Raw genomic sequence first — 12,593 nt, forward strand, 5'->3', positions numbered from 1 at the left:
GAATGCAAATGTTTACCTGCATTGGTTCAAAATCGGCATCAACTCTTTGCTGATTTAATAAAGACAAATTTCCAGTGAGGCGAAAGCGCCAGCCTCTGTGCCGCCCACAGAAGAGAATAGAGCACATGTCAAGACTTCAGTCAGACTTGGTTGATCTTATCCCAATTAGATGTTCATGTTCAGAAGCTAAAGCGCCATCAGCTTAAGTTTCCTTCTTGAAAAGGTTCTGGTGGAGGACGGGTCACCATCATTCTGTCTGCTCATTCTGGGCTGGTCTACACACTGGGTTGTACAAAAGTGAAGCTGGTGATTTTGTGTTGATGCTACAAAACAAAGGAGTTCAGAGAGTAGACTAACCCAAACGTTTACTGAGGGGTTTTTAGAATGTAAGAGTCACCATTCAGCGGAAGAAAAGGAGACCTTCCTCACTGCACCTGCTTTTCTTCCATTCTGGTGTGGACCGATCGTGTCTCTGTGGTTACGGGTCAGTCTGGGTCTGGTTCCTGGCTGCTCCGCTCTGGAGTCCAATCCCAGCGCCACACGTGAAGCACGTGGTCGTAGAAGGAGCAGCTGGCCAGCAGGCACGACACAGAAGCGGCGTCCTCCGTGTTGAACGCCGGACCTGCAGTGGGGGTGGCGACGGGCGCAGCGATCCCCTCTGGGATGTATCGTCCTGAATCGTCCTCCAGAGACGTGTCAAAGCTGGCGGTGGGAGACTCATACTGGATCCTCAGGTGCCCCCCGCCCTCTGCGGGCCTTTCCTCAGGGGCTGTGCTGGCGGGAGAGCAGGAGGCGGGCCCCTCCGGGGACACCCTGGACCAGTCCGCTCCATAAGCCAAGGAGTTGTGGAGAATGTAGGAGGCGACAACGGGACACGCTCCTTCATCCCCCTCTGATCAACAAACAGAAATACGGTGAGGCTTTGATCTCAGACCCGATGACAGAGTGTCTCCAGATCTACAGAAGTTCAAATTAAGGGCTTTTTAAAAAAACCTTAAAATCTAATTTAAGAACGTATGTACAAAGAAAATGAAACAAAGCTGGACGTTTCTTGCCTCACACCTGCGATTTGATCGTCATGATCTCCATTGTGCCAAATTTCTATGTCTTTTGGCAAAGCGTAAAGGTTGCCTCAAAAAGATTTCCACTAACCCATTTTAACCACCACTTTCAAATAATTGCTTTATGAATTTGTACTTTCGCATTTTTCCACACCGGTAAACTTGAGCCAACTAGCTGGCCGAGATTTAACGACTTATGACCCGTTCACGGCCTTTTGGCACGACGCAGCCTGGAAAGGTTTTTTTTTTTTTTTTTAATGACAGGAAGTCAACATTGCATTGTTGAGAAAAGTTTCAAGTTTCAAGACCCATACCCCAGAATTGAAGACAATTTCTTGCTTAATAAGCCCTTATTTTATTTATGTTTGATTTAAGACTTTGTAAGGATCCACAGTCACCCCGGACGACCTTTGCTTTGAATGCAAAGTCATGGGTTTACTGATGTTCAGTCCAATCGGAGTTTTATTTTTTTAATTTGGCCCGGTTGTCTTCTTATGTTCGGTTACATTTTGGTGTGTTTCTATCCAGTTGTCGATTATCCATAGCAATTATTGTTTGAGTAAATTAGTCCTCATTTTGTTTGACTTCTCGTCTTAATTTCTCGTCCCACGTTTCAGGTTTTGCTTTTATCACGTTTCTGTTTATCCATTACATGAAGTTTCTTCTCAGATCCTCCATTCAACAAACACCATGTTTCACTTTGGAATTTACTCAAATCTAAATAAGTCACAAATAAACAAAGTTTAATCCTCTTAAAGCTAAAGATTCCTAAATTCCTCTAAGTTGATGAAAGAAGAGAAAAAGGAAAACAAATCGAGGTTAAGTGACCACAAAACCTTTTTTTTTTTAACCTCAGCTTTATGTTGTTTAAGAACCTGGTACTTTTTACAGTCTAATCCAGTTTGTATTTTCTTTTAAATGGCTGGTGAAGGAGCGACAATTGAATTTATGTGAGAATTGGACTAAGTGACTCCTCCCCCCTGGCGTTCCAAACAGGAAGTACCCGCTGGTCCCAAAAAGCCAAACTCCCAAAGACGTCTACTACCATTTTTTTAACATGATAATCCTCATTTTTTTTCTCATATTTTTACTTTATTGCAAGTTATTTAAGTTATAAACTGACCAATCAGATAAAACGTCTGAAACGTTCGACCACTTTCAAGTGGTAGGGGTGTGGACTTGCCCCAAGCTCACTCCTGATTGGCAAGAGTGGTTGCCATGGAAACGGTTTAAGACCAACTCACTCCTGAATGACATCTGGCGCCAACATGGCGGCGGCTATATTGCAAAACATGGCGTCATTTCACCCATGTTGCACGGAGGAAAATTCGTCATATGTGAACATCCGTGGAAAAAGGGAGAAACGTTGTGGTCTTTATGTGTAATTTTCACAGATGTATCACGAATGAACCACTTTAAAACCACGGAAGACGTGTGAATAAACCACGCAAAGAACAGGTTTACTAATGTAAAAGCTAAATCCGGCCCAAAATTCATGCATCAATTACATCATATCAGCGTGACGTGCGCCATGTATGCGATATATAAAAGTTCTACAACGGTGGGACATGAGTGAAAAGCCCATTAGACATACGTGGAACGATTGTGGAAAGCTGCAAATTTGCAAAAATCCTTCACATATGCGTACGATTTATGTAATAATCGTGTATAAACTATGTTAAATACACTTGAACTGCATAATTGTCAACCGACCGTAAATTTTAAACATCTCAAACTTGAATTCACATAAAGACTCATCGGCCGAAACCCCGACTGTCTTCTGCTCACATCGACGACTGTCCAAAGCGAGAAACACTGATGAGTTGCGCGAGTCACGCACGTATCACACAAGACCGAAGTTTCGTACGTGGAATATGTACGTAGTGGCTGCGTGTCTATGGATGTTGTCACACTCACTCAGTCCAGTTCTCCCATACAGTCAATGGGAACAATAGCTAAGGCGAATGAAGAAAAAGCGGCGTGAATGTGAGCTAATGCTAAGGTCAGCCTGTGTTAGTGTGTAAAAACAGCCAGAGGGGCAGATGAATTAACTGGTAACATGTTTGCTGTCTGTTGCAGGAATGCTGATGCGTTCAGGGTCACTCAGGCTGTTTGGTTAGAATACATCGACACAACTTTAATTTTGTGCCAATATGCAACAGTTAATGTTTTCGATAACAATCTGAAAATACCAATATTGTACTGACATCATCGCACATCTCTAATGTTCATGTACTTGTCGGATTCAAATATCAGTATTTTTTCTGTCCTTTAAAGCAGCCTGACCTTGGGATTTGCATGACCTTTGATCTAAGGTCAGGAAAACAACAAGAATGTTTGATTGAGGTCATCCCTCCACCTACCGAAGGCTTGCTTGCAGTGTAGAATGTGGAAGTCGTTATGCATGCAGGCTGCCAGCAGGAGGTGCTCGTGGGTTGGATGCCATTTCAGCCTCCACACGCCCCCACCCATGGGGGTGTCGCTGAGGGGTCGCCGCATGTTTCTGCTGTCCCACAGCAGAACGTGCTCGTCGTAGCTGCAGAGGCGGGAGATCAGATCGGTCAGCTGAGGGAGGACTTGCCTGAAAAGGGCGGCTGTGAGGTACGAACCTGCCCGTGGCCACCACGTGCTCTCTGTGCGCGCTGCTGTGCACGCTGCACACCCCCATCGAGTGCCTTCAACAGAAAGAAGACGTTTGTCACAAACCACACTGGTGCTGCACAGCAGAACACACTAAGGCTTTGATCGGTCTGAGGAGCTCAGCCTTTTCAGCTGCACGTCCAAGCAGGACGCCTGAGAAAACCTCATCCAGGTTAGGAATGAGACACGCACACAGGTAGAGAAGGTAGGAAGGACAGCTCTGAGCCTCCTTACTGAGACATCTGCCCCAAACAGCATTGGTGATATTTGATCGTACATCAAAGATGCAGAAACACACATTTAGAAGGTACAAAGGGGTAAATCACAACACTATGTTAACCTGCTCTGGCCCGCACTAATGTTTTGGAAAGAAGTTTTTAATCCTGACTCAAAATACATGTCGTCATTTAAGTCCCACTCCATCTACTTTCCATCTATTGTGTTCTCAGTCTTTTTATTATGAAATAAAACCAAAAATCTTGTGTTGTTTTCTAGTTTTCATAGTTTCTGCAGCGCAGCAGGAGTTCATCAATGATTCACCTCTGTCAATTCACTTCCTGTCATCCATTTGCTACACCCTATCCCACTAGCTTACGGCCATAAGCTAACATCAGCGGTGCAACAACATTGGTGAGCAGTGTTGGATCCATCCAGCTGTACAGTTTAGATCCATTTCAGACGAGGAAAACAAAGGCGTTCATGGATCCATTTGTCTGACAGTGAAGGCATCAGAACGGAGCGGAGCGGCGAGCTCGTGTTCCGCCCACCATGTTTTCTAGACCCAAATCCGATCTTTTTCCCCAACAGCGTTTCTTCATCCGCATCTGATTTAAAACAATTAGAATAAAACAACACTTCAAAATGCAATAATACGCTTGCATTTCTTCATGTGTCCTCTATCATCAGAAACAAGAACATGTTAAACACAACAAAAACACAATATCATCAGAGTGGGTCTTTCATTTGATTGGTTCATTATGACCCTTCATGCTGAAAAAGACGCTTCAGAGACAAACAGACAGGTTTCAGTCAGGGCTAAGATTCTCATAGATTGAGGAAAAACCCAATTCAGTTTTTTCTCTGTTTCCTTTAATGGTTCTGTCATCTTAAATACAGAGATGAAGGGTTTAACAATGCTTTCTAAAGATCATTAATCAGTCATTTTTCATGCGTGATGTTTATTAATAAAACTGTGTAAGGATTTTCGGACAATACAAGTCCTTTTTTGTTACATGACGATTTATAATGAGGATTTCTGCAATACTGTCAAATCTTTTGATCATAATCAATAGGCGTACCATTTTGCTTCATGATGTGATGTCCAATAAAGACTTCTGGTGCTGCAGTTATGTAATAAGATGTTTAGAACACAATCAATAAAATCTGCAAAGACTGAATTACCGACTTTCATCAAATGTTAAGAACCAGATTGTGACAACTATCAGAATAAAGTTTGGTCAAACATAATAGAGGTGGAAGTAAATAACCGTTTCTTCCTATTTAGGCAATTAAACTGTATTTGACAACCCTCATGTTAAATGGACTCAGTGTGTTGTGTGTGTAAATGGATTGCGTGTACAGTACATATAAGTGCAAATATGGCTATTTATGATTAAGAGCAATAATGATGAAGATATCAGTTTTATTTTGTAATCAATGAATACATCAATATCCTAAATATCTATTTTTTATTGTCTTTTTTTCCCCCCTTGTTTTCTTTTTAAACTGCTTGAAATAAATGAATCAATGAGCTTCAGCATCAACACACACGCACACACACACACACACACAGCTACTACCTTTTACTGGTGAAAGCGGGGCTGGAAGGGCCAGCCCGAAGGTCCCAGCCTTTCAGCTTGCAGTCGTCCCCACCTGGACAGGAAACACTCGGGTGATGCAGGACCGAGGAAAAAAAAAGTCTAAACTGCCTGATATGATCCGTTACAGGTGTTACTAACAGCAGAACATGACTTATCATGTCATCAGTAGCAAATACCGCCTTTCAAACAACATGTTGGATTTTGGAAGCGAATGTCTGACTTATATAGCATTTGTTTGATTTTGTATAGAAAATATTTAATTTTATACACCCATCTTCAATTTTTTTAATATGTATATTTTCGTGGCAACACTTTAGGATAAGATTCCTTAACGATCTTAGAAAGCTGTTAACAAGCTCAGTAGAATGCATTCACAAACTATTAAAAAAATGATCTTAGAAATGCCGGATAAAGTGTTAATAAGCCGCTTGTCTGGCTCCAAGGACGCTCACGCTCGCCCAGTCCAGGTCTCACATACAGTCAATGGTTTCACCACACAAATTTTCCACCCGGGAGTGGTCGATCTGAATGAATGCTTCTGGGCAGGTTAATCCTGATAGACAAATCTTAGTTCGATTCTCCCGCCATTGATGGGCCTGCATGGACAGTGCATTCCAAAGTATTATGCAAATTATATTTAAGTGTCAAAAACAAAAAATTCTTTGTTTTTCCAATTAAACTTGTGGCTGATATTGGGTCTTGGGTCTCTTTGGATCACTGACATCAACCTCAGACACCTGTGATAACCAGGTGAGTTCAATTCAAAAGGAAAAACTACGAAACAAGAACGTTCCACATTGTGAAGCAGACCAACATTTGTAAGCAATATGGGAAAGAAAAAGGATCTCTTCTGTTGAAAAGCATGAAACAGTTAAATGCCTTAGAAAAGCTATGAAAACCTTGGATATGTCACGAAAACTTAAGCGAGATCATCGTACCATTAAGAGACCTGTGGCTGATTCAGAGCACACACCGGTTGGTGAAGAGGAAAGCAGAATGAAGGAGGTTTCTGCCAGACAAATACATCGGATTAAGCTGATCAAATACCATTACAACAGTCTTGTTCGCTGATGAGTGTCGTGTAACCCTGGATGGTCCAGATGGATGGAGTAATGGGTGGTTGGTGGATGGCCACCAGATCCCAACAAGGTTGCAAAGTCAGCAAGGAGGTGGCCGGTCGGCCCCTCTAGGGTCCCTGAAGGTGCAAAAATGATCCCTAAAATGTATGTGGAGTTTCTGATTGACCACTTTCTTCTGTGGTCCAAAAACCCACCATACTGTCCATAATCTTCAAGCATGACAATGCACCATTTCATGCTGCAAAGAGTAGCTCTGCATCATTGGCTGTTATAGGCATAAAAGGAGATAAGCTGATGGAGTGGGCCCCCCATCCTCCCCTGACCTCAACACCTATGGAGCATCCTCAAGCAAAATATCTATGAGGGTGGGAGGGAGTTCACATCCAGACAGCAGCTCTGGGAGGCTATTCTGACATCCTGCAAAGAACTACAAGCAGAAACTGGATGCAAGAACCTGTGAAGCTGCTTCCAAATTATGTTTTTAATAGGAAAAGCTTTTGATTTCAGTAAACATGGCCTCCTAATGCAGCAAATTCGACAAATAAACGTTTTCAGTTCTTTAGAATCTATCAAATGTTGTGTAACTCTGTCGTGCATAATGATGTGCAGGAGTGCATTTGAAGGTTCTTACTTTAGGAGGTTTGCTTAGTAACATTTAATATTTACTCCAAAAGGGTTAGTGACTTGGAAATTACAGTGCGTATTTAGAAAAATCATGGAAAAAATATCATTTGCATAATAGTAATTTGAAATGCACTGTTCAAGTCTGCATGTTTTATATGTGTGTGTGTGTGTGTGTACCAGAAAAGATCAGCTGTGTGTCCCAGTAGGAGAAGGCTGTGATCCAGGCCTCAAAGTCATGGGCTTTCCACTGGGACAGTGGCGTTAGAGCGCCTTCAGCAAAGGAGAACACGCCCACGCAGCCCGCAGAGTCACTGCAGGCCACACGCAGGTCATTGCTGCCGACACAAGTTTGAACACGGTTTCACAGGGGACTGTCAGTAAATGTGGACCCAGCAGCACCTGAAGCTTCCAGTACCCGTCCATTCTTCCAGTGGACCAGTCCAGAGACAGGAGCAGCCGCTCTGCCCCGACCTCAGTGCTGCTCAGAGGCTGCAGGCTGCGCTGGCCCACCTATAGAAAACACACATACATAAACACACAAACACACACAGGCCGTCTGATCCGACCATGCCTTCTCACCGGACTCTCCCACAGAGCGTAGAGCTGCAGCTGGCCGGTGGCGGCTGCCATTCCCAGCACGGGCCGTCCGGACACGGGCACGTGGCACCTGAGGACGCAGGGAAGTGAACACGCAGGAAACGTGAGACGGCAGTCACTCGCCACTCACCATTTCAAATCCAGGACCGCTGCAGTGTCCATGCGCTGCAGCTCAGTGAGAGGGGGGCCAATCGATCCACCGCCATTAAACTCAAACAGGTACAAGCGGCCAGTTCGGCTGGGGGGTGCATCCCCCTCCCCTTCCTGCAGTACAAGATGAAAAATGATCAGCAGCAACAGTTAGAAAACCAAGAGCCCACAAAAGCAAACTGGATAATCTTCATATTATGCATTTCTCTATGAACGTAAAGATTTTTGTGTTTTTTATTCAATATAGTTCTCATACTGAGGGAAATTTCATCCACACAGATCTAATTATACAAAAACCCCAAAATTCCAAACTTTATGCAAAGACTTCACTCACAAAATCCATTCAGAAATAAGACTACTACTTTAAAAATATTATTGACCTGAAATGACCTGAATAAACAGGAAAGGCCTTTCATCTCCATGCCACACACTGCCAATCCAATTCAGTGTTTTTTTCCATCCTCTACCAAACTTTTTTCAGGTTCTCATTGGAGCTGCTTCAAAATAAAACTTCGTTGTTGAGGTTCCGACATTATTTTTGTTCTATTTTAGGTTGTTGTCCAAGCAGAGGTTTCGATCTGGTGGTTTCTGATGTCTTCAGGTTCCTCCCCTAAACTTTCCTGCGTCGTTGGTTTATTCCATCCTGACCTTTACCCCTTTCTGTAGTTGGTACGTCCCACACACCAGGACGTCATGGCTCTGAGCGACAGGACACCACTCCACCGAGTCCGCGCTCAGCTGCGTGTCAAACACCTGCAGACTGCGGGTCCTCGACTTCCACGCCATGGCCACCTGACGCGCATCACGCTGCTCTGCTGCCACATAAGCACGCAAATTAACAATACATAACTTTGAAATAAAAGTAACAGAATACACTAAAATCAACACACAGAAACAACAAAATAAAAAAGGCAAATAAAGCGCAGTGCAAATTTAACATACAATCAACACGGAACAAAACTGAAATCACGAACACTAAAAAACAAAACGGAAAAACGGTGGTCAGTAAAGTGAAATTCATGTGCAGCAATTATAATTATAATAAGCTAACGAAGCTAACTAACTAAAGTCAGTAACTAGCGCGCCGAAAGTGACGCAGTTTACTCTGACGCGAGTAAACCTTACCGGCTAATCTAACTAGTTGCTGCAACTAACCAAGTCCACGGTAACTAAAGTTTAACTCACCCAAACAGAACCACAAAAGTTGTCATTTTTGCAGATAACATGGAAGCAAGCTCTGATCTTAACGTGCGTGCCTACGTCACCAGCGACCACGTTGGTGCGTTCAGGGACAAGACAAAAAGTACGTTTATTTACCTGTTACACTGACAAACGGGTGCAACGACCACTCTTTTCAAACCTTCATATTGTGTAAATAAGGTCATTACAAACAGCAGCATTTTCTCACAAACACCTGGTATCAAAGCAGACGAAGTTTCCTGATTAGACATCTACGGATCTGAAAATGAACATGAAATGTGTCCATTTTAAAAACAAAACACGGGAGCTGCGCGTATTTTTAGGCTTACAGAAAAATACATTTAATTAAAGGGGGTAAATTTAGACATAGAGCATTTACATAAAAAAATGGTTTAAATGTTGACACAAATATAAAAAAATACCGGTATTTCAATACATTTTCCTATTAAACCGTAGCCTGCAGACGACCAATAAATGATGTTCTCGATAATCAAAAGGTAATTTAAAGAAATATTAGAAATAGACGTGTTTTCCAGACATTCAGTGTTTTTTGTTTGTTTCACATTTTGGAGGATGACGTTTATGACCTACCAGGGAGGGGCCACGTCCGTGCCGGTCACGTGACTCTCTCGCTGTTCCATGTTATGTGTTTTTTTTTTTAAATTTGTGTTTTGTTTTGTCCTGCTGCTCCCTCTCATCTGTATCAGGGCTCGTCAGACGCTATGGACTTTAACGTGAAGAGGCTGGCCACCGAGGCTGGACTCTTCCTCACCCGCGCCGTTCAGGTGACGCTCGTTTTATTCTACATCACGAATCTTTTCAGTGCGCCAGATGCTGCTGTGGTGGTTCCCCCGCCTGACTCAGCACCTTTTCAATTTCATTATAGACACAGCGCAGCAGACAGTTTGCTCAGCGCGCGTCCTGACAAAGACAGTCGTATGTTGTACGCCAGCCGGAGCTGTTGCGTTCACGGTTCACATCCAACTGTTCGCATAAACGGGCCTCAAAACTTTCACTAATAGCCTTGGAGTCAAAATAGACTTTCAGAAACTTGTAGATTACATACGATATTTTAAGCAGACAGGTGTGCGAACCTCGAGTGTGATCCACAAGTGTGACCCGACTTTTTCATCGCTGTGTGGATTCCGTGATCGTTTTCCTTGTGTGATCCATGAGTGTGATACTTGTGTATGACCTGTGTCTGTGCTATCCTTTCTTCTGATCCATGCTTGTGTACCACCATCCTTGAGTGTGATCTTTGATTTGTAAGTGTGATGCTTGTGTGAAATCTGTGATTGTGATCCATTAGTGTGGTTGTTGTGTTTAAGTCTTGTGTTTAATCTTTGAATGCGATCAGTGAGTGTGATCTTTGTGTGTGCGTTCTCAGTTCACTGAGGAGAAGCTGTGGCAGTCGGAGAAGACCAACCTGGACCAGGACTTTGAGAACCTAACGGTCCGGGCGGACTGCACCAAACACTGGACAGAGAAGATCCTCAGGCAGACTGAGATCTTGCTGCAGCCCAACCCAAGTATGACACTGTGGCGGGCCCAGTGCCCCGCTGTAATCTTTTATAATCATATACCACCTTCTGTGTCTTTACTGTTACCACAAATAGGAACCTTTCATCCTACGAGACATGCTGTCAGTTTAGGTCAACATATGAGGTTCACACCTGTCTAATATACAGCCCACACAGCAATCCAAAGGTGGTACATTTACAGAAACAAGCATGTTGACAGACCGCACTACCACCAATGATGCTGTTTACACAGTTATTACTTAGATATGGCAATATTACTGTGCATCTGCAGCACTTTTTGTACTCAAATTTTATGAAATTGGATCCATTCATCCATCCATCCGTCCGTCCCTCCCTCCATCCCTCCATCCATCCATCCATCCATCCATCCATCCATCCATCCATCCATCCATCCATCCATCCATCCATCCATCCATCCATCCATCCATAGTTCCAAGAAAAACCTTATCACCTTATCAGACCTTTGTGTCTCTGTAAACTTAACTCCCAGTAATACAAAATATGAATTTAATTCAGGAATCCATCAAATTTACTTAATTTAATAACAAGTTACTGGTTTCTATTTGAAAGCATCCCAGCAGCTTTTATATCTGTTTTATCCGGTTAGCATGTAATGGCATTGCAGGATGTGGATGTTATTTTTCTGGCAAATCTTTCTCTGTGAAGTTTAGGACAATTTGAAATTAGCTGTACTGTGTGCCGTAAAGATCTAGAAGAAAAGACCGCTTAGCCTTTCTCATCTCGATGATATAAAAAAAAACTTTGTTTAGACATGGACAAGAGAGAAAAGTTGACCAGAAACTAACAATCTGGTACCAAAGAAATGTGATGATAAGTTTTTTAACCCTTGTGCTATCTTAGATGACCCACCCTTCCATTGACGTGTTCTCCCTACCATGACAAAGGTGGATAAAGGTGGAAAGATTTCATGTCATCCATGGACACCAGTGAAGATCACAAATCATTGAAGAAAAAAGGTTCAGAGCACTGTCTAGTGGGTCTAGATGACCCAACTCCCAATGTTAAAGTGCCAAGGATAGCACAGGGGTTAATTTCTCCTTAGGGTACACTCACACCACTCTTGGCCAAACGCTTAAGAGGCTGCTTCCAGTTAAAAGTTTATGTAAACGCGCATCAAAAGTACTATTCAGGCTGCCACATTCAAAACTCTCACGTTCATGTCTTGCTACACAAGTTTCTTTAACCGTTTGTTGGCTCTACGTACTGAATGCACGGCCGTTCAACGCGCGTTGACAGTCAAACCAGGTCACACTTGGACCAATCAGGGACTCAGATGTGGTAGTGATGTATGCATGGCATCCTTTTTAATTCATGGAAGTGACAACCGTTTGAATATTGATCATAGAGGAGAAATGATTGATGGCATGGCATTTTCCATGTATTTTAGTCTTGTGTGATATATGCATGATACACGTAATTCATAAGTGTTTCTTGAATTCGTCTTTGATTGACATGTGCAGATGTCCGTCAAGGGTTTCGGCCGATGGATTTTTCTGTGAATTCAGATTTGAGCTGTTCAAAAATTTTGGTTGGTTGAAAATTACGCAGTTTACGCATATTTTATGTAGCTTATACGCACTTATTACATAAATCTTACGTAATTGTGCATTACTTTTGCATACGCGTATTTCTGGCTTTCCAGGATCGTTCCACGTATGACAAATGGACTTTTCATGCATGTACCACCGATATATAACCTTTATATCGTGTAGACGGCGCACACATCATGTTCATATTGTGTAATTGATGCACAAATCTCTAATGAATTGCATATAAACAGTGCAATAATCAGGCACGGTTCATGTTCTACGTTGATTTACGTGTTCTTTGCGTGGTTTATTCTTTACGAAATTTCCGTAG

The 12,593-nt window shown here is 42.8% G+C and overlaps 2 protein-coding genes across 14 annotated transcripts in view; one reads left to right on the forward strand and one right to left on the reverse strand.

The window, feature by feature from the left end:
- Positions 1-40: 40 nt before the first annotated feature.
- Positions 41-9,777, reverse strand: dph7 (diphthamide biosynthesis 7). Of its 8 annotated transcripts, none has more exons than XM_020706273.2 (10): positions 9,763-9,777; positions 8,620-8,786; positions 7,952-8,085; positions 7,804-7,891; positions 7,640-7,734; positions 7,402-7,559; positions 5,501-5,573; positions 3,671-3,736; positions 3,425-3,597; positions 41-892 (listed from the first exon to the last, which is right to left on the reverse strand). In XM_020706273.2, exons 2-10 carry the CDS (start codon positions 8,755-8,757, stop codon positions 486-488), a joined length of 1,332 nt encoding a protein of 443 aa, XP_020561932.1. In that variant the 5' UTR covers positions 8,758-8,786; positions 9,763-9,777; the 3' UTR covers positions 41-485. The 8 variants fall into 8 exon arrangements, with proteins under 8 accessions (XP_020561932.1, XP_020561931.1, XP_020561930.1 ...); XM_020706272.2 differs by lacking the exon at positions 9,763-9,777 and adding an exon at positions 9,157-9,728 and having other exon boundaries at positions 8,620-8,783; XM_020706271.2 differs by lacking the exon at positions 9,763-9,777 and adding an exon at positions 9,157-9,728.
- LOC101169212 (endophilin-B2) overlaps positions 9,766-12,593 on the forward strand; it is a 30,977-nt gene continuing 28,149 nt past the window's right edge. For all 6 annotated transcript variants that reach the window (XM_011479643.3, XM_011479645.3, XM_011479644.3 and 3 more), the window contains exons 1-2: positions 9,766-9,956; positions 10,559-10,700. In XM_011479643.3, coding sequence (XP_011477945.1) covers positions 9,894-9,956; positions 10,559-10,700 — 205 coding nt within the window. In that variant the 5' untranslated portion in view covers positions 9,766-9,893. The remainder of the gene's footprint in view (positions 9,957-10,558; positions 10,701-12,593) is intronic.

Source organism: Oryzias latipes, chromosome 9, assembly GCF_002234675.1.
Source record: "Oryzias latipes chromosome 9, ASM223467v1".
NCBI classification, from domain to species: domain Eukaryota; kingdom Metazoa; phylum Chordata; class Actinopteri; order Beloniformes; family Adrianichthyidae; genus Oryzias; species Oryzias latipes.